At 32.4% G+C, this 26392-nt stretch overlaps 1 protein-coding gene across 2 annotated transcripts in view; it reads left to right on the top strand.

The window, feature by feature from the left end:
- Window positions 1-26392, top strand: part of ASCC3 (activating signal cointegrator 1 complex subunit 3) — a 265634-nt gene that overhangs the window by 207715 nt on the left and 31527 nt on the right. For both annotated transcript variants that reach the window (XM_036220315.1, XM_036220319.1), the window contains exons 35-36: window positions 1361-1472; window positions 1669-1803. In XM_036220315.1, the coding sequence (XP_036076208.1) occupies window positions 1361-1472; window positions 1669-1803 (247 nt within the window). The remainder of the gene's footprint in view (window positions 1-1360; window positions 1473-1668; window positions 1804-26392) is intronic.

The following is a 26392-nucleotide window of genomic DNA, read 5'->3' as shown; positions in this document are numbered from 1 at the left end:
TGTTTAAATTAATGACGGCACTGGTTTCAACATTTATTAATCTGTTAATTGATAAATATTGCTTTATATTGGTCTATGACAAGAACTTTTACAGGAAAGTCAATAATTTCTCTACAGACTAAAATTAAAAGTAAACATTTTTTATGAAAATTAAAATCCTTGACATAAATTATGATTTATGGTTATTTCCTGAAATGAATAGCCTGTTATTAATCCTTATTCAAATGGAGACTCCCATATTTGGTTGTACTTAACCATTTGTGCTAATTTCTCTTTCTAATGAAAATATACCCTGCCATGATTTAAGACCTGCTTTGTATATTTTAAAATAACTTTTTATAGTATAGACTCCAAATCTTTTCCTTTAAAGAAAGAACAAAAATTACCATCCTTGACAGATTGTGGTTTCCTTCAGGCCTCTTCCAATGGACGTTGTTAACACTTTCTTCCCAACCTATGAATATCCGCTTCCTAGTCCTGTACAGATTTGAAACACTTGTGCTGAGGTTTCGTTGATGTGTCTCTTTTCTGAGTCCACTTTCCACTCTAGTTCCTTGATTTGGATGGAGGTAGGGCATATAAATTCTCCATGCCAACTAGGGTACAAGCTTTACCCTGCAGGAATTAGAGATCTGCCATGACTGTGGGGCAGTCCCTCATCTTTTGGATCTATTCCCAGACACAAATTTCTAGTGTTTTTCGGAATTTGACAAGAATGTCTTGTCAAAAATAGAGGAGCATTTCCAGGTGAATCTCATGTCCTCAGGCTTTCTACTTGGAAAATACACAAAACTGAACTTATATATTTTCTCTGTACATTAGACTGCTTAAATGTTAGTCTGATGATGTCCCTTCTAGTCTTTAGGATGACATTTATTCCTTCAGCATTAGGGTAATAGCAATTGATCATATTTTCTAAAAGAACTCATCTACCACCCAAATCAGTAGTTCTTCAAGTTTTGTAAAGTTACCAAGGACAGATTTTTTACATATAAAAGGGAAATATATTTTTATATAGAATGCGTTTCTCATCCTTTCTAAATCTAGTGCATAAGTTTAGTTTGCTATAGATGTGTAAACTAAAGTAATGCCAGTTTTAATGCTAGAAAATTAGTACCTTTTTAAGGTGATGCTGAAATTTATCTGCTTATCTTACATATTTTTAATGTATTGTCATTGTTCATCAGGGTAACCAAAGGTAAGCAAACTTTAGTATGGGGATTTTGATCTGTCAAATGGAAATGCTTTATTTATTTGAATTTCTATAAATGTAATTGTTTTTTTGAAATTCTAAAAAGAAACATGAAATTGAAACAATAATTTTAATAGAAAATACAGTGAAACCTTGCTTATTTTCTAGCTACTACAATTTGAGTGATGTGAGCCATGACTCTGTGAACAAGTTTCTGTCCTATCTGATTGAGAAGTCCCTGGTTGAATTGGAACATTCCTACTGTATTGAAATTGGAGAGGTACGACTCAGTCACATACATTTCAATTGAAAAGATTGCCCAGCTTTTTAACAATAGGGCTTTTGCTTCCAATGCAAACCAAAAAGTTTAACAAAATTGTCGCACTAACAACTTTAGTACGAATTATTAATTTTATAAATGTATACACTTCTATTGTACTTTTTGTTTATGTCATTTTATCTTTCATTCAAAATAGGATAATCGGAGCATCGAACCTCTGACATATGGCCGAATTGCCTCGTATTACTATTTGAAGCACCAAACCGTTAAAATGTTCAAGGAGCGTTTGAAACCTGAGTGCAGTACCGAAGAACTGCTTTCAATTCTGAGTGTGAGTTTTATGATATTCATTGTTTTTTTTTTTTTAATATAAAGAGATTATATTTTATATATTTTATACCCTCTCTTTTAATTTAAGTCTTAAATTGTTGCCATCTAGTTACTCTTGAAATATGGAAGAACTGTTTATGAAATCCTTTCATCTGTCAAACAGAATCACTAAAGCAACATATCTGGACCAAGTTCTCCATAGATAAGATGACCACATAATTAATCATCCAAACTTGGATCCTTTTCATGATAGAATGGGGTACTGTTAATATTTAGGCCAGTATAAAAGATATAAACCGAGCCATCCTTGATAGCCAGGTGACCATCCTTCAATATAATAATTTCTCTGAATTATAATTGAAAGCCTTTCTTATTGCTTCTTTAGGATAATGTTTTTTGAATCCATAGTATTATTGAAGTTTATTTGTATAAGGATCCACGTGATTCATTTCTCTTAGAATTAGTGCCGGAAAAGCTGTTTCACTTCCTACCTCCTCCCTTTCTTTAAAAAAAAAAAGAAAAGAAAAGAAAAACAGATGTATTCCATAGTAAAAATAAATAAATAAAAGACTATACTGAGTTCATTTTTGCTTTTTTGCCAAGAAGCTAAGAACTTATTTAATATTGAAGTTAAAATTACTATTATGAATATCTTTTCCATCTCCCATTCATCCTACTATATATGTCTTATTTATTTTTTGTCTTTGTTCAGTTCAAGTAAAATTGACCATAAATCTTTGTTAGCATATTAGTCAGGATGTACCTCTCCTATTGTTTTATCATTCTTAATAGACTTCAATATCCCATTCATAGTTTTTGACTTTGAGAAACTAGTGTTTTCCCTTTGAGAAACTAGTGTATAGATTTGTGCGCAGCATAAGGCCAAGTACATTTATAGTGAGTCAGAAAATATTTCTTAATGAATCGAAGGATGGATGGATCCTGTGTTAATCAGTTTTCTATTGTCCTATGGAAAAGAGTAGAGCGTTAAAGTATATAAGAAGCTGTTGAAAAAATGATTCTGTGTAAAATTAAAAGTTCATTTCTTAGGTAAGAGTTTAAAACAATATGAATAATTTTTTAGATCCCCAAGAATGAGGTTTTTATCATTTCCCAATCAGAATTTTATATTTACCTACCTTGATATATTTACTTAACCTAATGTTTAAAAGTACTTGTCTACCTTGTGAACTCAATAGCAGCTAACACCTTTGAGCATTTTTCATGTGCCAGGTCTAGTCTAGGAACTTTCCACTGTATGGGTTCTTAACTGTTGTACTATTGCTGCTTCTCATATCATACTATACACACACACACACACACACACACACACACACACACACACACTGAGGTGAAGTATACTGAGGGTGGGAGGTACAAAGTGTGTCATGTTAAGACTGGATGCACATTATTTGTAAAGGAGGTTTGTGAAAACCATAAGCATATTACATTCTGTATCCCTCTCAACCCCACTAAAAAAGCCCCAAAATGTTTACAGTACCAAGGCAATTAAGCCATTATTTTCTTGTCTTCTCTATGAAAAGGCATTGATCAGAACAAGATGTCTGTCCACATCCTTCCAACGGCTTGTTTCTTTCCAATACTACCTAAAACCAGTTACACTGATCTCATGGTATATTTTTATTGAAATAAAGTGAATTCTTTTGTGAATAACTAAGCAAAACAAATCCTCTGCCAGTATACGTAAGATAAACTCAGCAATAATATTTATATAAGCATTGTTCAGCATACCCAAGAATTTTCACAGTAACAATGATGTGATCTCTTTATCCTTTGGTGTCCAGACCAAGAAACTTTCAGCTTCTGCTAGATAGTGTCTAAGTCTGTAATAACTCAGTGAGACTACCTTTTGAATGATACTGGAGCAGTTAGGACTGTAGGACTCACATTGACAAGGAGATCTGCGGGTACCACTGTTTAGTTAATTCCTTGTGAAGGAATTATTCTCTATTCACAGAAGAACATATGTATACTAACAGAGCAACATTAAATAATAAAGCAAGATTGTATTTGAAGGATTAAAGAACAATTCTAAAAGTCATTCGTTCATTGAGAAATATTTTTAAATGTTTTTTAAAAATTCCACACCAAAAATTCCTAAATGACTAACATAGTCTCATTATTCTCTACTCTCTCCTCCAAAACTGCATATTAATCTCCTATGGTTTTTAAACACAGAGGAAGAAGCTCTAGAAAAGACAGACGCTACAGAGAACAGGATAAACACAACAGAGCAAAGAAACGCAGTGAGGGTGTGGGTAGCATTAGTGTTTCAAAGGCCTATTTTCATTATTGTGTTTGTTTTTATAATGTTTAATAAGGTCACATGTTTTTGAACAATTCAGTATAACTTATTCACTATCAACATCTTTTACTAAGATAGCACCTATTGATGTTTTTAAAGTCATTTTGAAACTTTTATTTTTTTAATTTAATTATCATTTTTAAGAATAATTTTAGTGTTTCTGAAAAGATCACAAGTGAAAATTTTCTTTTCTTTTGAGTATTACTTTGAACTTACTACAATATTTTTATCAATTTAATTTTTGCAGTAAATGAAGTTTCTCGTTGCTTCTTACGCTACAGTGTATTTAACTTTTGGTTTTTGTTTTTGATATTAATGATAGTGCAGAAATTATGTTTTTAAAGATTTTTCTTAGGTTCTTTGAATATATTGCAATGTGATTATTGCTAGCACAGAGAAAACAATCTAGAAGAAAATCATAGAATGAAAAAAACATTGAGTTAAAACATTTAAAAATACATAAACCTATTATTTCTCTTGAATTGACATAAAAAAAAATTTCAAATGATGATCTGGGTTTTATATACATTTGTAATTGATGATTGGTACATTTTTTTAGACATTGCCTTCCTTTAAAGAAGATATATATTTAGATTATCATACTCCAGTCTACGGCCATGCTACTCTGAACAAGCCAGGTCTCATCAGATCTCATAAGCTAAACAGGGTCGAGCCTGGTTAGTACTTGGATGGGAGACCACCTAGAAAGACAAGTAAAAAAACACAAAACTAAGGGATTGTAAGCTGACAAGGTTTTTGCAATCTGTGAGGTCAACCAAGGGTTGCCTCACCTAGAAAAAAAATTAAAATTAAAAAATTAAAAATAGAATCTCATACTTAGCCATCTGGTTGTTTTTCCTTTAAATAAATTTGAATTTTTACTATTTGGTCATTTTGTATATTACTACCAACTTTTCTGAAATAAGAATTAGAATTTATTTTTCAGTAGGCATAGATTTTATTTCCTTTATAATATTTACCAGAAAAGTCATTCTCTGAAAAATAAAAGAGAAAGCATTTAATCAGATCATTTCATGATATGCTTCCTTTCGCAGTGGTTTTGACACTGCGTGCTTTCCTCTTCCACAGTGTTTCATAGCAGAAGGTTGTTAGGTTTGATAAAAACAATTCCATGTATCAAGTAAATTTATACCCTATCGGAATTCTACTCTTTTTGTTCTTTTCCTCTATTATTAGGATGGTTGGGGTCAGCCTGGTATTTTACGGAATAGTATTATATCGATGATATCACCCTTTTAACAAAAAAAAAAAAAAAAAAATGGAGGCAATAGCAAATTTTTTAGTTTAAAGATAAAAACTAAAGTCTTCCAAATAGTAAGGACCTATGCTAAATGAGATTGTCTTAAGAAATATCTTAAGCATATAAGATATCATGCATATATTAGATGTTTTATACTTGGTATATTATTCTACATCTGTCTATATTAAATTACCTTAGTAACATTTCTACTCACAGACTGCCTATTGATTTATTCCCCAAAAATGTTTTTTTTGCTTGCAATGTACGAGGCTCTTTCTAGGGACAGGAAATAGACTCATGAACCTTACTGTGTGTGTGTGTGTGTGTGTGTGTGTGTGTGTGTGTGTGTGTGTGTGTGTGTGTAACACATAGATAAACTGTAGGCCATGGTAATAAACTGAAACAGTTACGTGTTGTAACTGATTGAGGTCACCACCTCAGTATGATGCTGTAAGAATGTTGCCCATCATCAAAAAGAGTTTCTAAAAACAAAGCAGGTTATAGTATTCTGTCCTTCATATTAACTTTCCCTATGCAGGAGATTTGCTATATACATTTCTTCTGGCCCCACATCAAAAGAACACTATGGAGAACATTTGAGTGGGTTCAACTGAGCTACTCATATGATATAAGTTATGTGAATAGGGCATTTCAGTCTAGAAAGGTAAAAGCTTTGAATCAGTGTAACTGAAATTCAGATCATGAACTGTATGAATGGAGCCCCTCTTTAGATCTTAGAACAGAGTAATTTTTTCAATTAGTAGGAAGTTCCATCTGATCCTGCAAGTAATAAACTCAGAGGATTTATTACATCAATGGATGGATATAATATAGGCCAAAAATATATAGGTCCAAAAAGGGGTGGAGTAAATTTATTAATGATAAAACTACTAAAGAACTAAAAGAGAAGATGGAATTGTGCCTGTCATATTCGGTGTGACAGATGATAACCATTTCATTACAGACCAGGGAAGGCAGGGATTAGGATTAGACCTTTGTGGCATTTGCATGGTTTTGTTCCTTTGGGCCCTAGCTACTTGGAATATTTTTATCCTTCAAAATACTGTGGAGGAGGAGGGTTTTTATTTTATTTTTTTTAGTGTGGCAGTCTGTTATACTTTCAGGTACAAATTCCTATTGATTATTACTCCATTATATGTAAATCTTTATTTCAGTCAACACTGAAAAAAAAATACACAAATGTTTTTTCTCCAATAACACCTCTTTTGAGACTTCTATTTTTTTCACTGTCTTCTCTCCTTCCTAAGAAACCGAACTGTTATTGGCTTACATTTTTAGCTGCCATTGGCTTTAAATGATAATAAAATACTCTATTCTAGGTGTAAGGCCAAACAAAGATTGTATTGAGACTATTTCTCTTCACTAATGTTATTTTATAATAGTAAACCATTTATTTAAAAAATCTTGTCTTTCCAAGATATCAATTAAATAATAATAATAACCACTACCTTTTATCGAACACCTACTACATGCCAGGCACTTTATATACACTATTTATAATTATCAAATAACCCTCATGGTAAATGTTAATATCCAGAAAGTGAAATGAAAGTTTAGTGACTTTAATTTTTTCCAGGTTCTATAAAAAATAGCTCTTTAGAACTCTTTTTCCTATACCTTTCCTTCTCCTAGACAGATTTTATCCTTATCCTATGATTTAATTCCAGCTGTACAAAAATTTTAAATCATTGAAATGTAAGAGTACGTTACTTTTAAAAGTCAAGAGGCAGAGTTCCTTTTAAAATTATAGGCATCTTTGTAACTAAGAACTATAGATATTAAATACAGATGTTAATTACTGGTAAAATGACTTTCAGTATTTCTTATTGAAAATACATATATTAAGTTTTAAACAATATAATGCAATTTGGAAAGGCTAGATAAAAAATATAAGAACTCTTGCCAAGTTTTTTTAACACCATGAATTAATAAGCTTCATAATTAAGGCAGCTGCTTCACACTTCTATTTTTAACCAGTGACATTACATCTGTCTTGCTCCATTGATGCCCTCCTCCTACTTATTGAAGCATTTAGCAGTTTTGGCAACAGGGATTACATGGCATGGAGTAAGTAGTCTAATTAGATATAAGTGAAAATCCTGAGGGAAAAGGACATTTAAAAAGTAATTTGAAGAATCTCTTAATGATGTTGGCACTGAAAGCCAAGGTCTAGAGTAGAAAGTGCCTGTCATCATGGCAAACAAGAACCAAGATTTGACATGCTCAGTGGACAGTAATAGAAGTGAAAAGATTTCAAAGTTAGGGAAGAATTATTTGAACAGATTTTTCAGAAGATGCTTGTTGTAGCTTTAATAGCTTCAAAAGAAAGCAAAGTATGCTCAAAATGTATTCTATCTCCAGAATTTTCAAAAAAAAAAATTTAAAGATATACTCAGTTGTTATGGTTCTTGTGACTACACAGGAATAAGAGATTATATGTGAAATATCCAATTTGAAAAATTATGAAATTCTTATTTTTCCACAAAGCCTTGGGTATCGACTAAAACTATGTGTTTTATGTGTTAATATAGAATAGAACCATTCTAAATTTAGAAAAATAACAGAACAGTAAGATTTTTATGTATCAATAAATTTCCAAGGGTGACAGTTCTCTATAGTGCTTTCTTTAAAAGCGCACTGATTCTTTGCTCTGCCCACATGTAGAACATTTTCAATAATATAGAATTTTGATGCTCGAATTTTGTCCTGTTTGGGGCACAGCCATAGATCTTTTGGTAGAAAATTGCAAACATATCTTCCTTAAACATGAGATTGGAAAAATAAGCAAGAATTTATTTTAAAGGGAGAAATTTAAAATTAAATAAATAAAAAGGACACGCAGAAATGAATAGTATTGGTAGGGGACCCAGCATGTAAAATTAAAGAGTTCATTAAAGGAAAAATGAAGGGAAGGAAAGGTTAACCGAGTAATAGTGAACACCACCAACCTCATGGCCTTGCATTTCCAAATAACCTCCTGACAATTGCAGGATCCCATCTGCTGCTCTTTATCTTCCTAGTGGGGAAACCTAATGGGCTGTCTTCCAGGGTTCGTGAGAAGAGCTACTCTTCCCCTCAGGCTGGGGAGCTGCCTGGCATCTTTTGGAGAGGCACAGATGGTAAAATGTCTTGAAAAAAGGTATCTTTCTGTGTCTCTTGGTCTCTGTCCCTCGAGACCTTTCCTGTTCTTCATTATTTCTTAGCTTCTTCCTAGCTTTCTGCACTTACAGACTTTCCTCAGAGAAAAGTGAAGTATTTTTCTGGTAAAAGGCCTCAGTCTCAGATCTGTTGTGATTTCATAGATTACACTAAAGATTTTAAAGCCAGTTATGTTTTGATGAACATAAAATATATTTGTGATGTTACCTGAAATTTGTCCTGTTTTAAATTTTCATTTATTAATTACTTTTGGCTTTCTAAACTGCCCCCACAAAATTACAGCTGTCAGTTACTAGGGTTCTAAAGGTTGACAGTTAAATAGGGCTGTTAATTAAGAAATGATTTTAGATGCCAAAGTATGAAGAACCTTAATATTTCTTTCATTATTAACTCGTTTAACTTTCTTATTTTTTCAAGTAACAAAGACTCATTCTTGCCCAGGATGACACAGTCAGTATGGAAAAATAATATAAAAAACTCAGCTCCCAACAGGGAAATGACAGAGCTGAAAAAAGAATCCATATCTATCAGCAACCTTTTTAATGCCCTTCTCTTTTTTTTCTCCTTTGCTGTTTTGTACTTTTCTTTTTCCTATTCTTGCATCTTTTTTTGCCCTTTTATTTAATATTACAGAGCAAGATACATTAAAAAGATATGCCATTAACCTTCTCATCCAAAGTTATATGTAAAAAATACTTTTGGCTTGTCAACGTTTATTAAGATTTGCTAAGTGTTGTATCTAATATTCACTGTCCTAGGGGAAATACCAAAGAAATAGAAGACAGACCCATATCTTTTGAGGAGATTTATAGTAGAGCCCAAGAGGCTAATAAAAACAAAGGAATAGGCTTGTGCTGAATATGTCTGTCTTTTCTGCTTTTGCTGCTTAATATGGGTTTACCTATGCATGGTAAATGCTTACTTGTACTTGTGGCATTTAAGGCAAAAGAGTTGCTGAAGTTGCTCTCCCTAAAAGTCAGAGTTTCCAGCCTGGCCTGTGGGCAGGATTGGATCACCAAGTTCCTGGGGGTCACGTAAGAGCTTTTACAAAGGGAGACTCCATTTCGACATTTTAAATTGCGAATATAATCTTGAATGTTTTTATATAAATTAAATTATATTTATAAAATGCCAGGATAGTTTGCTTTTCAAGGAACCCTATCTTGAATCATTTGGCTAAGAAAATTATTATTAATTTGGTTTTGAAATATTTTTGTTCAGTACAAATACAATTACATTGAGATAATAAAAATATAATGAAAATAACATTGAAGATTATCTCACTGAGAATAAAATCTTTTTCATAATTTCAACCATTTGTCACTTCATTCTGCTTTGAATAAGCAGAGCATTGTTTAGACTAAAAAAGTGGCAAAAATGAATGGGAATTTTAATATTGGATAAAACATTTTAAAATGTAATTTTCATATGCTGGAAATTGACTTCTACTCAAAATGTTCCTAATTTCATCCCAAAGAAGTCAAAATACTCTAAAGTTATTTTTAGGGTCCCATTGGTCCAGCAGGTGGAGCAATTCCAAAATCAATGCTAGCTCCTTCCTCAATTAATAGTGGTGATCAGAAGTGTTCCAAAAGATTCATGGTTCCTGTTCTAAGTATCTTCCCAATACAAATAATGCCAAAATATTGTTTAAACTAATCAATATACCATCCTGGCTTGTATTCTCACAAAGCATTCAAGAAGGAAAATAATTGTGATCATTCGATACTTATAGACAACTAAATGTATTTCAGTATCATTTCTGCCAAACAGAGCAAAGAAAAAATTAAACATCCTAATATCCTTTTCAACTCCCAAATAGTATAAGCAGAGTTTAAAATATTACTTTATTTTAGAAACATGGAATTTTAAAAGGAAAAAATAATCAGAAATACTCCTTGGGGCTCAGTGACATATAGCCCTTTTGATTAACTGGCATGCCAGGCTTTTTCTTTCTATAGTAATGTAGAGAAACACAATAGAATCACTATTTTATTAGCCAGAACAGTCCTCTGTTCATTTCCAGTACTCAGTAAATGTTAGCTATTATTATAGTCATCAGTAGTATTTATTGAGCACATTCTATGTTCCAGGCATGGAATACAGCAACAAACTAGGCTAATGAAGTTCCAGCACTCTTGGACCTTATATTCATAGTGGGGTTGGTAAACAAGTAAAAAAATAAACATGTTATATAATTTCAAGTGGATACAAGTGAGAGTTTTAAAAAATAAGGCAAGAGTCTAGAGGTAACTAGAGGAGTCTATATAATATTTGAACAGAGGACTGAGTGACATAAAGGAACAACTCTTGAGAAAGCCTGGGGGAAGAAATTTTAGGCAGAGAGAATTGCAAATGCAAAGGCCACGAAGCAGGAGCTACTTGTCAGGTTCAAGGAATGTCAGAAAAGCCAGTGTGGCTAGAGTGGAATAAGCACTGGGAGGAGCTAGGTCATCTACAGCCTTGCTGAGGAGTTTGGATTTTATCTTGTCTTCGGAGAAGCCATTGGAGGGATTTCAATCAAAAGAGCGATATGATTTTTTTTTTTTTCTAAAAAGACCACTTTGTCTCCTTAGTAGAGAAATGATTGTTGCCAAAAGTACACATAAGAGAAAATGACTTGGGTAGACTGGTCAAATGTTGAAATGGTGAATAATGGTTGGACTCAGGATGTTTTGAAGATAGAACCAACAGGAGTTAGTTGCTACATTATAAGTAAACAGAAGAAATAAAGATGCCTAGGTTTTTGGACTTGAACAACTCAGTGAGAGAGAATACCATTTATTGAGGTAAAGAAGGCTAAGTTTGGTGGGGTCTGATGGCAAGCATATGGATGATATTTAAAATTTCAAAGTCAAGGTTGGTTGAAATCATCTGGGCAGTAAGTATTGACTCAGAGGTCTGAAGACTGAGCTCTGGGAACGTTAGCATGTTGAGGTTGTTGGGGGAAGGTAGAAGATGGGTCGGCAAAGAAAACCAAGAGCTAGAGCTGTTAAGTGAAAACAAAAACTTTCAGGAGAGTGCACTCTCCTGGAAGCCAAGGGGGAAAATGTATCTCAAGAAGAGGATGGTGATTAACTGAGTTAAAGACTGTTGAAATGGAGTGGATGTGAGCTGAGATTAAATCATTCAACTTGATAAGATGGAGATCCTAGATGTCTTTTAATGAGTATTTTCAGTGGAGTGATAGGAGACCCAAAAAAAGCTTTATTTGAGAGGACTCAAGAGAGGAGTTTTAGGAAAGCAGAGATAGCAAATACAGTTAACTATTACATGGAACTGGGGAGTTGGGGGTGGGGGGGCGGTGACATGAAATCAATTTCCTATTTTTAAAGATGTCATAGCATTGATAGAAATGATGCTACAGAGAGGGGGGAAACTAATGTTACAGGAAAGAGCAAGGTTCTTAAGAAAACAGAAGGGAGATGGGAATCAATGCATAAATGGAAGAATTGTTCTTTGGTATAAGTAGAGAACGTTCGTCCATTGTAACAGGAGAAAAGATAAGATATTGGGGTATAGATTCAAAGAGGTTGGCATTGGATGGTAGGATAATGAGGAAATCCCTTCTGTTTGCTTTAATCTTTCGTTAACTAGGAAGCAAAGTCATCAGCTGAAACTGAGGAGGTGGGAAAAGACATGTAAATGTAGGCAAAGACCACAAATAGACTGAGGTGGTTATAGTATTGTATAATGAAAATGGTATTTGCATTTAGGAAACATAGGTTCAAATCTCAGGTTGGCCATTTTAATCTCTTTGTGTGACTGTCAAGTAATTTAATCTCTCTAGGCCTCAGTTTGCTCATTCATTAAAAAATGTGCAGTCATACCTACCATACTTATCACAGGATTAATGTGAAGATCTAATAAGGTAGAAGATACATGTTCAAACATATATGACCTTCATCTGGATAGATTTTTTTTTTTCATTTTGTGTTGTTTTATTTAGGTTTATTATTTGAGTTTTGCTTTTGTATTGCATTCAAGACTGCCTTACTTAAAACACCTTTACATTTTTTAGGGGTTCACAACTCATAGTCTCTGTCAGAAAAACTAGCCTTATTTGACTCACTAAGAAACTTTTTATTTCATTATGAATATTGGGAAGAATAAAGAAGAGTACAGAGTCTTGCTTCCCTTTTGATCCCAAGTACAACTTTGCCTTTACCCTAACATGTATCCTTTAGCAAGTTTTCTTTTTCTTTTTTTTTTTTTTTTTGTTCAGTTTTGAAGAACATATGTTAACTTTATTTGGGACCTTCATTTGAGATAATCTTGCTTTCCTTGATCACACTGTCTTTTTTTCGAGTTTGTTCTCTTAGGTTGTTCTGCCCCTACTCCCTTGTTCCCTCTTTCTTTCTCCCCAAGTTAATATTTTACTAGAGGCATGGCTCTGGGTTTTAGCGTACCATGGGAGAATGACAAAGTCTATAAAAGTAATGATTCCCTACTGCCATATCATCGTACCTCCAAAGAAAAAAGCACTATGATTCTTTAATGAGACATTACCCTGGCTTCCAGACCAATGTCTGTGCTCCTAAGAGTGCTCATCTATTTATAGTTCTTAAAAACCACTTAGTAATTAGAAAAAAATCATAAAGTAATTATGATTCATAATAGTGATTATAGCTGGGTGATTACTCCTTCACTAAGATGCTTCGCAAATATATTAGCACTTCTTTAAATTAGGAACTTGGGCTTGAAATCCATGAGGAAGCTATATTAGTATGAAAAATGTTCTTTCTTTTGGGACTGTGCAGAAGGCTGTAAAACAGCCAGGAAGCCATTGGGAACCTGCCTGAGAGTAAAATCAGGCAGATCAAATTGGCCATTTTATTCGGCATATATTCATCTGGAAAATTTCTCTTCATTCAATTGTGGTTCAAGCTCTAGTCAATTTAATCTAGTTCATTTGTAATACCAACTCTGAGTTGGGCTGTGGTATATAGTACTTTCTTTTTCTGAATAATTAGGCAAATTATTTCATTATTTACTATACAACCTGGGGGCATATTTAAAGTCTAGGTATTTGTAAAAAAACAAACAAACAAAAAAACAAAAAAAAGAACATTTTTGAAACACAAATAGACAAAGCAGTGCTTCATTTTAATTTCTCATAAGGAAATAGATGTCCATTCTTTATATTATTCTATACATTTAAAATATCTTTCTTCCTGTATTGCAGTTTCTCTTATTTGGAAGCTTACCTGTTCTATACCTATTACTGTCCCATAGATATTCTTAAATCTCCATCTTCAACAATCCAGCAAGTATTTATTTAGCATCCACTGTGTTAGATGCAAGACAATTGATAATTAAAGTATGGTCCCTATCTTCAAGAAGGGAAAAGGCCTATGTCTAAAAAGTAATTATAGTTTGATATTAACCATTTAAAAAGTTTAAGTTGTACCTGCATATCTAGAGTATGCTGAAAATCTAGTTATTAAGAATATGGACTTTGAAGTTATACAGACTCCACCATTTTCTAACTATATGACCTTGGGTCAGTCACTTAATCTTTCCATGTTCTATGCTCCTTTATAAAACAAAAGGAAAAATTAAATAAAATAATTTAAAGCCTCTACATTATCTGCCACCATGTTATAGTCATTCATATCTGTTATTGCTAGTTTTCACTAATATTTTAATATTATAACAATTTCTAGTAGTTGACATATTATAATTTTTATAAATTATATCAACATAGGACAAATATCATGATCTACTTCTATTCAAAAAAATCTCAAAAGATAAATTTGGGTTTCTTAGCATGCCGCATGAGATTTTCTGAGTCTGGCTGCAGTTTAGGTTGAAATGAAAATAGCCTCCATGTGTAGCTATTCTTCCCCTTTGCTCCTCCATGGAGCTAGTGCTGTTCCATACGCCAGGAATGCCTCCTTCTTCACCTAAGCCAGGACAGTTTTCACATGCTGGTAAGACCCAGCTCACTTATTTGAGTGAGACGCTAACCAAATAAAAAGAAAACATCATAAAATCATTGGTTAAAGGGTAGTTTATTTAACAAATGTTGGGTAAATTGTATAACACTTTGGGAAAATATTCAAGTTAAACTCTAATATCATAGCATCTAGCAGAATAAAATTCAGTCAGATTAAAATTTAAAGCTAAGAATAATGCTAAAATTTTAAAAAGAGTGAGGGGAAGAAACACAAAAAGCATAACAAAATTGAAAAAAATTACAAAAGGAAATGGGTAGATTTGCCTACATAAGAATATAAAATATATGCATGTCTATATGTGAAATTTTTTTTGTCAGAATTAGACAAAAGGATAATATATTTTAATTTTTAATGACAAATTGAAAAAAACAACCACTATGACTCCAATGATAAAATGAAAACACAGCATTAAATCACAATTTACAGAATAATAAATTTATTCTTAACAAATACCAAAACAACTCAACCATCTTGTGATCAAGAAATATGAATTCAAACAATAATAATCTGTTTAGCATATTAAATTTTTGGAAATTCAAAAGGGATAATATTCATTGATAGTGAGGGTGCTGTGAGTTGTGACATCCCTAGACCCTGTTAAACAGTCTTCATTGACTCAACTTTCCTAGAAAGAGTTTTAATAATATCTAGTATTTATCAAAGTTTAAAAAAAAAAAAAACAAGCTTTAAAAATGTCTGTTCCTTGGTGCTGTAATTGCATTTCTAGGAATCTAGCCTAAGGAAAATAGTGTTGTCAAGATAGTATATATACACAGATGTTCATCGCAGCATTATTTATAATAGCAAAAGAAAAAAAAATAAGAACTTTTCTAAAAAGACCAACATCTCTTTAGGAATAAGTGATTTGTAATTATTTAAACATGAACCTAAGTTTTTGAAAGAGAATCAGTGGGAAAAGTGTTTTTGTTTTGACTTGTTTTCACATAGCCCTATACGTACATTCTACTATTGAGATTTAGGTTTACCCTTTCACTTACTAGTTAGCTAAATAGTTTTGAAAAGCTCTTTCAAGAAAAAGATCTAACTAGTCATTAATAATTCTTAGTGAACTATAGTCTTCTCACTGTGAGAAGGACTAAAAAGAATACCTTTGTGCTGAACCATTATACATATGGCAGAAGCCTAGAGGAATTTCCTCTCCGGCGATGCATTATAAGCCGATTGTCTTTTGATTTCTCGACCCAAAGAAATGGATGTGCCCCATTTTCATACTTACATGTATTCTGAAAAAAATTGTTGTTACTACCAAATAAAATACATAGATATGGTCTTTATTAGAGTAATATTATTCACACCATCTGCATTTTATTTTAACTTACATTCTCCTAAAAAAGGCTCCACGTATTTCACAATGTTTTCCAGCTGACAATCTAATAGAATATAAGCACATTTCAGAAATTCGATTATGTCAGAAAGTTAGAACTCACTCTGCTTTGAAAAAAACAGCTGGGAGGTAAGAGGGATTTCCAAATGTCATTATTCTCAGATACATAAAATTTTATACGTTCTTATGTTCTATTTATTATTTTATATATAATTCTGAAGAATAATACAGTTTGGCAGAACACTATAATCTCAGTTTTAAAATATTTCCATTGGTAATGAAGAGTTCTATATATATATACTTGCTTCAACTTATTACATTTGGGACTTCATACCATCTCTGTAGGTATTTTCTGTTATTTATTATTAAGTCGTGTCAGCAGATTTGTAAAACAAATGCCAAACAGGCGTCATCCTTTACTGACAGATGAACAAATAAACTGTCTTGAGGAACCAGTGATAGAGCTAGCAGTGTGTGCCCTGCTGGACTGCAGGCTCAGAAAGGTTGTAACCTTGAGTTACTTTTACTTTTTAAATTCTGTGTAGGAGGAAAAGAAGTGAGATAGGAAAGAATTAGTAAGACATCAAAATAAGCAGTGAATGTAACTAAAATCAGAGAAAAAGGAAAAATGAATAAATCGTAACTTGAGAACCACACGAGAGTGATGTGGGTAATACCAGACTCGAACTGCAAAGCAGGGTGGGCTTTTGTTTTTTTTTAATTGCCATTGTTGTTATTGTTATTATTGACTGGAATTATGGTGTGATTATTGGAAATATTTTTATTTTTATAATAAAATTTATAGATATTATATATGAATTTCAGAATTCAAAGAACTTAATACTATAAAATACTCTTAGAACTGTGCTATAAAATATTTTCTTTGGTCTTTCAGAAGACTCTTAAAGATCTTTCAGAGTCCTGAAGCTATCATTATAAATATGTCATCATTACATTATAGGTGTATTAAAGTACTAGAGCACTAGTAATAAAGAGCTAAACTTAATTGTGCCATTTGTAGAACAAAAGCAATGGTTCTTTCCTTTTTGGAGAAGGCAGAAGTCCACAGATATCCACTACATTGGTGTTTCAGTAAAATAAAGCCAAGTAAAATTAAAGGCCACAGTTCCTCTGTGTAACACTTGGTTAGAAACTGATTAAACGGTCTTACTTTTCAAAACAGGTAGTTGGTTGCTACATTGAGAATCTGGGAATGTGTATTTGCCTAATGTATTCTTATATACATTAATTTCTTATTAATCAGAAATTTAATTTCTTATTAATCAACCACCTATGAATATCAAATTTAAGAGCTGTACTTTATAACCTCTGAGCATGTACGTTGTTCTCCAACGTGTAGAGCACCAAGAAAATGCAAACTAAATTGAGGAACTGGGTTAAATTAGCTTATAGTGTGTGGTTGCCTGTAACTGAATAGGTAGGTATAGAGATACATACATACATGTATATATTCCTATAAGATGTTACAGGGTTTGAATATGATGTTAGCCGTAAGAATGCATGTTTGCTTTTTCTTGATTCACACAGAGCAGATGGATGCCTGACTGCCTGCTAATCCACAGCTGGAATGGTTTCAGCAGTTTCCACGTTGCCGGGTTAGAGTGGCTTTTCTAGTGGACTGAGAGGGCAGCAAAAGAGGGATATCATTATTCATCAGTATCCCAGTGGGAGCGCTGCCAGCAGAGATTAATTTTTTCTGTTATGCTTGTAAAACAAGCTCAGGTGGAGTCTCTAATCCTCAGGGCACGGGTGGCAGATCAAGGAAGATGCTACAAAGCTAGTTAATTTTCTGATTCTGGGGGAAACAGAAGCTCTGTTAGATGTATAAATACATGATTGCAAATTTAAGTAGCTCAAATCCAAATGGGATCTTCCCAGACATCTGGTACTAAAAATCTCTATTTTTCTTTGTTGTCTTTAAATATAACTTCTTAAAAGTTTGCCCTGGAGCCAAAATATTAGTAACTCTAAATATGAGGAAGTAATTAATTTTATGAGTCCATAACAAAACATTTCATTTTTACACACATGAACAAAAGTAAAAGATTTCTGCCAAAATAGACTCAAAGTTAGATGCCTAAAGTATCCTCTTAAGTATATTACCAGAAAAATATGGCATTAGCCGTCTGATTGGCAGGGTTTTATTTTTTAATGTATATCCAGTCTGTTTTTAATGGTTTTATTTTTCTACTAATTTATGATTTCCATGTGACACCTGTTCACTCTCTTATTGTGTGATCTATGAGTATGTTTGTATTTTTGAGCAATTAATATAGGCTTCAAAATGAAGTTAAGTGACTTTTTTAACAAACAGAACAAAACGTATACATCTAGTAATTATTGTCTTCTTAAGATTATTTACCTTAGAAGTGGTTTACTTAGTTCCTTACAAAAAAATGCATATATATTATCTTCTTCCAGACCCATAGCACTTCTTTTGATTTTTTTTTTTATTACAAAATGTCATCCAGTAATGGTATTTTTTTGTTTGGACATTTGCTTTTGTTTTGAGAAAATGGAAGGTATCTAAAGCCAAGTCAGAAGACTAAATTTGTTGTTTGTCAGGCAGTAATTTTTGGTTGTAAAATTAATTTTGATTACATGACATAGTCATTCTGACTGCCATACCAAAAGAGAAATGTTTTGTGATGAAAGCTGCCTTGAAATGAGTTTATAACCTCTCAAGGTGTTTGTTTGGAATAGTGTGACAAGCATATATTCTGAGGTATTTATTTAAAATCAGCCCTTCCTATGATTCTAGTCATACCTATGCACCTTTCATGTGGTTAAGTCTTAGATTTTTGTTAATAATTAGTCCAAATCTTGTTCTTGTTATGAAGAGCATTTCGTAGTCCATGGGGAGATATACATTTTAAAAAGCTCTAAATAGAATTCAGAAACTAACACTTCATAAAAGAGACTCCAACAAAATGCAAGATTCTTGAAGGTCAGGAAGGCTTTCCAGTTATGAGGAAAGAGCCAGAAGACATAATATAGAATGAAAGTAAGCAGGTCTCAGAGGAACTAGAGAACTACCTGAGAAGTTAGGATGAAGCCTAGAGCCATTTTAAAAATAATTTTTGAAGTAGTAACAATTGCTAGTAAATTTAAGTAATGTTCCCCCAATCTCTACCAAGTAAGCCAGCTTTTGTTGTCAGTTACCTTTCCCACTCAACAGAAAATATATCTTTAAGTACTGTACCTAGTCTAAATAAGAAATCTCAAAACCCATAAGTTTGTAGTTTTTTCATTTTACACACATCCACCATAACTTCTTCAGACTTATCTTTTTTGGATTGGCCTTGTGAATTATGCAATTAATTTTGTAACAGCATTTGACTCTCCTTAAAAAACATGGTTTCAGAAGAGAACAGAAGCTATTTCCTGAATCAGTCTTTAATCTTAAGCAGCACATTTCTGAATCAAAATAGAAAATTACAGTATGTATCAGAATTTTTCAGAAATTTGAAAGATATCAACATTTTCTTCCTAATCAGTACAGACTTTTCTTTATAATAGAATAGTTAATGTATACATTCATGTATGCAAACTACAATTTCTGTTAGTTTCCTCAGAGAACCTAGATTTTTGCATTTCATATAAATCAGAAGTTCCCTTAGATGATTTAAAAAGATTTTAGAAAAGAAATTTTGCACTTAGCGAATAAAAGCAATAAAATCTAATACATTTGGGGAAATATTCTGAGCTATTTCCTTAGTACCAGTGGGAGCCATCCAGTCAGTATATAGCTTACTTTCTGTTGCTCCAGGTACTGTGTCACAGGTCTCCCATCTTCTGACCCCTGAGCCTCAGATGTGTTTCTTGATTAAACATCTAGGAGGAATTCTTGAAACTAATGAGGCTTTATGTAAGCACTGACCTATTTCACAATTTTTACTGTATTCTGTTACATGTATTCTTTATAGTTTGTAATTAATTTGGTAAACTAGGAACAACCATTTATAAAAATTAAAGTTTGTACTTAATAGTGATAATACTGTCCAGATAAAATTCTTAGATACATTCGAATATATTTAAATATGCAGATTTATATAGCCTATTGTAACTGGAAATACAAAATTTTTACCAATGGTGTTCTCCCTCTTAGAAAACTGTGTTAAGACTTTCAGGTCATTAGATATAATATTTTAATACAAATGTATAGAATTACAGATGCTCCTTGATTTAAGAGTTACATCTTGATAAACCCTTCATAAGTTGAAAATATAATTAAGTCAAAAGCGCATTTAATACACTTAACCTAGCGAACATCATAGCTTAGCCTAGCCTACTTTAAACATTCTGGGAACACTTACATTAGCCTATGGTTGGGCAGTTATTGAGTTTCATCCAAAGAGTAATTGCCTTCCTCTTCTTCTCACCTAAAGCAGGAGACATAGATGGGCATTTTATGGACATGATGGGATGCAGAAACACAAACACAATATCCAAAACAATGCTGGCAATACAGTACATTGTCGAGTATTGGTTGTTTACCCTTGCAGTCATGTAGCTGACTGGGAGCTGCAGCTCCCTGCCGCTGCCCAGCATCATGAAAAAGTATCATACTTCATATCACTAGCCCAGGAAAAGATAAAAATTTGAAGTATAGTTTCTACTAAAAGTGTATCACTTCCACACCTTCATAGAGTCAAAAAATGTTAAGTTGAACAGTTGTTAAGTTGGCGATCATCTATACTTACTTGTGAGTTGGGAGCTTTGTAAATAGCCATATTTTTATTAAGGCACAGTATTTAGATCCAATTCAAAGCCTAATTAATTGGGAGCTTTGTTTCAACCTTGCACTAAATAAGATTTTAAGAGTCAAAGAAGAGGCAATGCTAAAGAACTGAGGATAGTGGGCCCTAGAAAAAGCCACACACTTTACTTAAAAGAGAGTCTAATATTTTATAGTAAGTGTGGTGATGGAAGAAAACGGTTTTATTGAAGATTTTATCTTCAAAAACAAAAGTAAAAGCTGTGGACAAAAGTTGATTTACTTTAATATTCAACAAAGTTGAACTTATATCTCAACTATTTTCAAACTCTTACAGGCTTAGTCAAATTGTGTTTTGATTTTTTGAGAGGACACAGTTTTTCTAACAATTACAAATGTATCAGTATAATACTTTTCACGTTGGGTTTAACTTTTGGCACACAATCATTAAATAATTTTTTCCAAATATATACTTACGGACATCATCTATTTTCCCAATCTGTCTCAGTACTTTGATGTTGAAATTGTTTTTGAGCACTTTCAGTATCATTCTTAAGTATTTTTCTTCTTCATTTGTTAATCAGCCTAACTCTGCCTGATTCTCATTTGCCAATGGATTTGCATGTCGTTCAATTTTTCCAAGATCACTTTTATTGATTTAATGAAATAATGTATATTTTTCAAGATGTTTAGCTTACTTTGCAATATCATTAAGTCAAAAATGCATTTAATGCATTTAACCTACCAAAGCATCATTATATTATACATATTATACATTGATATAATATGTATATTACACATTATATAATATCAACATATTATATTTTTAATTGATTTTTTACGATTAGAATGACAAGAGTTAACTGATGGCTAGAGATAAATGATAATGTTATATCAGGAGGAATGCTTGACGATTAATTTTTAATTGGTTGAAATGTTAAGATTAGTTGTGTTATAACTCTTAACTTTCTTGATGAATTTTGCAGCTATAGGGACTTAGATAATGAATACTGAGGTGACAAAGACCCCTACATAATAGTAATAATAAATACACCACCATCACCAGAGTAACTTTTTTCATTCTTTCTGAGCCTGTTTTTACACCAATGAAATAGGAAACGATGATACTTATTTTTGTATATGTAGTTCTTAACTCCTAGAAGAATAATATTCAGTAGTGATTAAATAGATTAGGCATGTCTTAACGTTTCCACTTTGGCTTTTCTTATAGTTTTAGTTTTTTGTTTGTTTTATGTTGATATAATCTCAGCCTATAGAAATACAAATTATGAAGAAAAGATAGATTGCAATATGTGACATTAAGCCATATACAATTATTATATATTGCTGCTAATCACAGTTATTCCCTTTTAGGATTCAAACCTGATAGCCCCAAGATTTTTGTCTCTTAGAAGGAAAATATCTAAACATTGTTAAGCTATAAGGTATTTTTATTATATCTTTGAAAACTGAGGAATTTTTTTCAAGTTTCATCAAAGAGCAATTTTTTAAGGACTTAGCTATAAATCCTGGGAAATAGAAGTTTCTGATGGAATTCTTACCACTGAAATTATTTTAACTACAACAGACCTGCTGGTACCCACTATTGTAAGATCCCTTAAAATCCAGCTGTCAACCAGGTGGTCATTCTTACAATAGAAACAATAAGGTATTATTTCTTGTTCATTTTTTTTTTTTTTTGCAAACAATTCCATTCTTGACCTAATTGGTTGAAGGCCAAACATATGTCCATAAGTTTAAAACATCGATACAAATCAGACACATATATTCACATAAGCCCTGAAAAAAAAACACACACAAATCTCTGAGTAATTTCAATTATACCCATCAGTATATACATTTTTACCATCTGTATATAATAAAATTATGTGATACTTTATTTTAGTGAAGCAAATCAAGTGCATATTAGAAATCAATCTTATTGCACAGTTAACTAGTTCTTAGTTTTATCATTTTCCAATGAATGTTTTATAACCAAGGGCTTTTTTTCCCCTACTTTTTTCTTTAATCCAAAATGTTAAATTTATTCCTGGTATACCTTTCACTGAATTTTGAGGTATCATTGGAAGCTCCATGTAAGTCAAGTTTCATAGCAATATTTTATTTTAGAGATTTACTTAATTCATTATAGTAGTATATGATTTATTCAGTTTGAATAGATAATTTTAATGAAAGTACAAATCATTAGTGTCAGAAACACTACTAATTACATATATTCGATTTAAAAAAACAAGTTCTTTAAAATCATACTTAGTTTTTTGGTAGGCTAATGGTTGAATAGAAGGTAGCCTGATAAAATAAAGAAAAAAATACGAGGCATATTTTCTTATCCTTTAATAGATCTGGACCTGGCTTGGTAAATGCCAGATTATTTTTCAAATATTACTATAAAATACATAATATTACAATTAATACTTTGGAAAGGCCCAGAAATTAAACAGGGCTTCCATCAGGGAAATTTACTGAAATTCTTTTTCTACAGCTTCAGTGACCAAAAGACAGCACTGGAATGTGAGAAACTAATTTTGGTTTGTGTTAACGCCTCAGAATGTTACAAATTAATCAAGTGCTACTTAAAGTCTAGAACTCATTAACTTTATAAGTTTTACTTTTCCCATGACAGAGATTAAGTTATAGCATAAAGCTTCTTTAGTCTCTCACATTGATCAGGTTGCCATCCCCACCGTACAAGTGCCCTCTTATCTGCTATTTAGTGAGTTCAGTATAGGCAGTGATGTGTGCAGCAACATAAAAGTGCCAGTTTACTGTTACGTAATGCTTACACAAGACCAAGCATGAAGCCATTCTAGCCATTTCTTACCTTAGTAATTTGTTTAGGTAAAGCAGACTCTTATGCTTAGTGCACCTGGAAGAAAAATACATACATAAACACATTCTCTACACATATGCACTGAAAACAAAATTCACCTGTTTACGCACTTTCACTAAAGAAAAAAGCAACATAGGTCATAAGTATTTAATAAACTTCTGATGCTAACAAACTAAAAGGTAAGCTGTACTGTCATTGTATTTAAGGGCCACAGACATGTATTGAATAAAGCTACTGGAGCCCTAAGTAAACCAGCTAATCACTGAAAGGCATCCCAGCAGTATAGATTTGCCAGGTTGTTCTAGGGAGAACAAACAAGTAAGTTAGTGATACGATAGTGTGAATAAACCATTACGTAAGTGTGTATATCCCAATAAACTAAAGTCAGTATAGATATGTAAGCAAAATGTAGTCGCAGACATACATACATTTTGTTTGTTTGTTTGTTTGTTTGTTTTTTAATGTGGAATAGCTGAGTTTAAGGCATTTGTAGAAGAAACAGGTTTGTAATGAAAGGAGAAACAAAATAAAAACTATTGAATGAACAGCAGGGCCCATTTGATGTGATTATGAAAGATGTTTCTTTATTCTGTTTTTTCTTTTGCAATCTAAAAACAGTAGCAGGGGGTTGCAAGCAGAGTCCATCATAGGTTGTCAATCACTGTCATTTAACATTTGCAGGGAAAGATGTCTTTATTCAAAGACAGCTGGGCAAATCAGAGACATAGATTTGCAGTTAGTAGCCTGTCCAGCCTACACTAAATAAACAAGGACAGAGTAGACAAACCAGCCTCTCACATAAAAATATAATGGACTCCACTGACCCCACTGCCCTCCATTCAGCTTCAATCCCAGTCGCATAAAAGCTTCACTGCCCACTTTCAATTTCCTTTAATTACCGACATGATGTAGATAAGAAAATGAACCTCACTTATACTCAGTGATCACACACAGGAAATTAACTAGACAAGTTGTTTAAAATTAGAGGAGTAATTTGGAGGTAAATAGAGCGTCCTGCTGAGGAAGAAGTGGCTAGAAAGGGTTTTTGTTTGCTTGTTTATTTTTTAGCAGGGATTTTGATTATTTTGCTAGCTTTCTCTGCTGATCCTGGGATTGCTGTTTTTTCTAATCAATCTAATCTAAGTAAAAAATCTTTGTAAGTATTCTGAAACATCCAGAATAAAATACTTGAAGGAGGTAAGAGCTAAGTAAAGAGGTGAAGCAAACATGCCACATTCTAAAGAGCTTAGAAAAATTGTGAATTGGAATTCCAGGAATAAATGACCATGGTTTTCACACGGGGAGTCTGGCAGAACAATTGAGGGTTAAATAGCAGTTGTCTTCAGTCAGTCTTCATTTTAAATTGCTTCTCAAGTCCATAAGCAAACCACACCAAAAAAATTTTAAATGCCGAATTTCTAATTTATTCTAATTGATCTAAAATCAATACTTTCTGTTTCAGTCATAGCCCTTGAGTTTTAATTAGAAAGTACTATAGAGTTTTAGAGTAATATAACTATCCACAATACTTTTTCTTCAGAAAAGTTTTACAAGATGTGTGATGCAAATGATTCATTCTTTTTCCTTGTCTTTCCACAATATTTAGTTCACTGAGGTACACTGAAAAGAGTATATTTCCTTTTCACACATTGATGTGTTTTTGTAAACATTTAATTAATATGGATTTTTAAAAAACCTAATTGGAGAGTGGAGACTAAAGTCTGCAGGTTCAAACCTGTAGTTAAAGAGGATACAATTTTTGAATATTTTATCTTCAATTTGACTGTCTCATATATTATGCAATAGTGTTATAGGAACTATTGGTTCTTTGACAATTCAAATCAGTAATAGTTCCTATAACACTATTGCATAAAAATTGTCTGGTTACTCGGATGAAATGAATGTACTAAGACTAGTAAAGCAGTAAAAAAAGAATCTTGTTTCTTTGAATAATATTTAAAAATTATATTTTAAAAATTGAGTGAATAAAATGTCATTTTAGGTAGCAAGTATATTTACATAATTATGCAAGATTTACAAAAGAAAAAAATGTAGAACAAAATTCAAATACTTGAATTTTAAACCTTAGCATCCTGTATTGGTATCAGAGGTGAGGATGATTATTATTATTATTATGCCTAACATTTATACTGAGTCTGACAGTTTTAAAGTGTTTCGTAAGTACTGTCCCATTGAATGCTCACACCAAACCCCAATCTAAGATAAGGAATTTGGTATTTAAGGAGGTTAACTTTCTCTCAGAAGGTCACATAGCTTATAAATGGCAGAGCTGAAAATCCACCTGTTGTATCAATTCTCAGATCCAGTGTTCTGTCAACCACCTAATGCCATGCCATCCCACCCTTGTGATCTGTCATATTTCTGAGGGGATGAACTATGACTACGTAATTTGGATTCCCCTTTAATTCAAACACTGGAAACAGAAAAGAGGGAGCCCTCAAAGGAAGTCATGGCTTTGATGAGACCTCAATTATGGATACTTTTTAACTACAGAAACTATTACTGATTTGATATTTAATAAACATTTATAAATCAAATATCAACTCCTTTGAAGCTCTCAAAACATGGCCAGTATCAAATTTAATAATGAAAAAGACATTATTTACCAAAGGAATGTTCTATAATAAAATCTGCATACACATGCTAAAGAGTGTTTTCCCATGTCAGTGTCTCTCTTTTTCAAGTTTTAACCTTAACCCTTCACTCCTCCCTTCTTTATCTGAAAAATATAATTTTTTACTCTTATTCAACTTAGTCATAATCTCCTCAAAGACATCTCCCCTGACCTACTCTTATTATTTGTATCTCTTACTCTTTATATGTGTCCAGTTGTGATTTTACATTTATTCACTGTCAATTTTGATTAAGGTCTGGCTCCCCAACTTGACTATAAAGTTTCGTGAGAGGA

This window comes from Rousettus aegyptiacus, unplaced genomic scaffold (genome assembly GCF_014176215.1).
Source record: "Rousettus aegyptiacus isolate mRouAeg1 unplaced genomic scaffold, mRouAeg1.p scaffold_m13_p_1, whole genome shotgun sequence".
Taxonomy (NCBI): Eukaryota; Metazoa; Chordata; class Mammalia; order Chiroptera; family Pteropodidae; genus Rousettus; species Rousettus aegyptiacus.
Note: the sequence above shows the minus strand (reverse complement) of the source record. Positions and strands in the feature narration are given on the sequence as shown.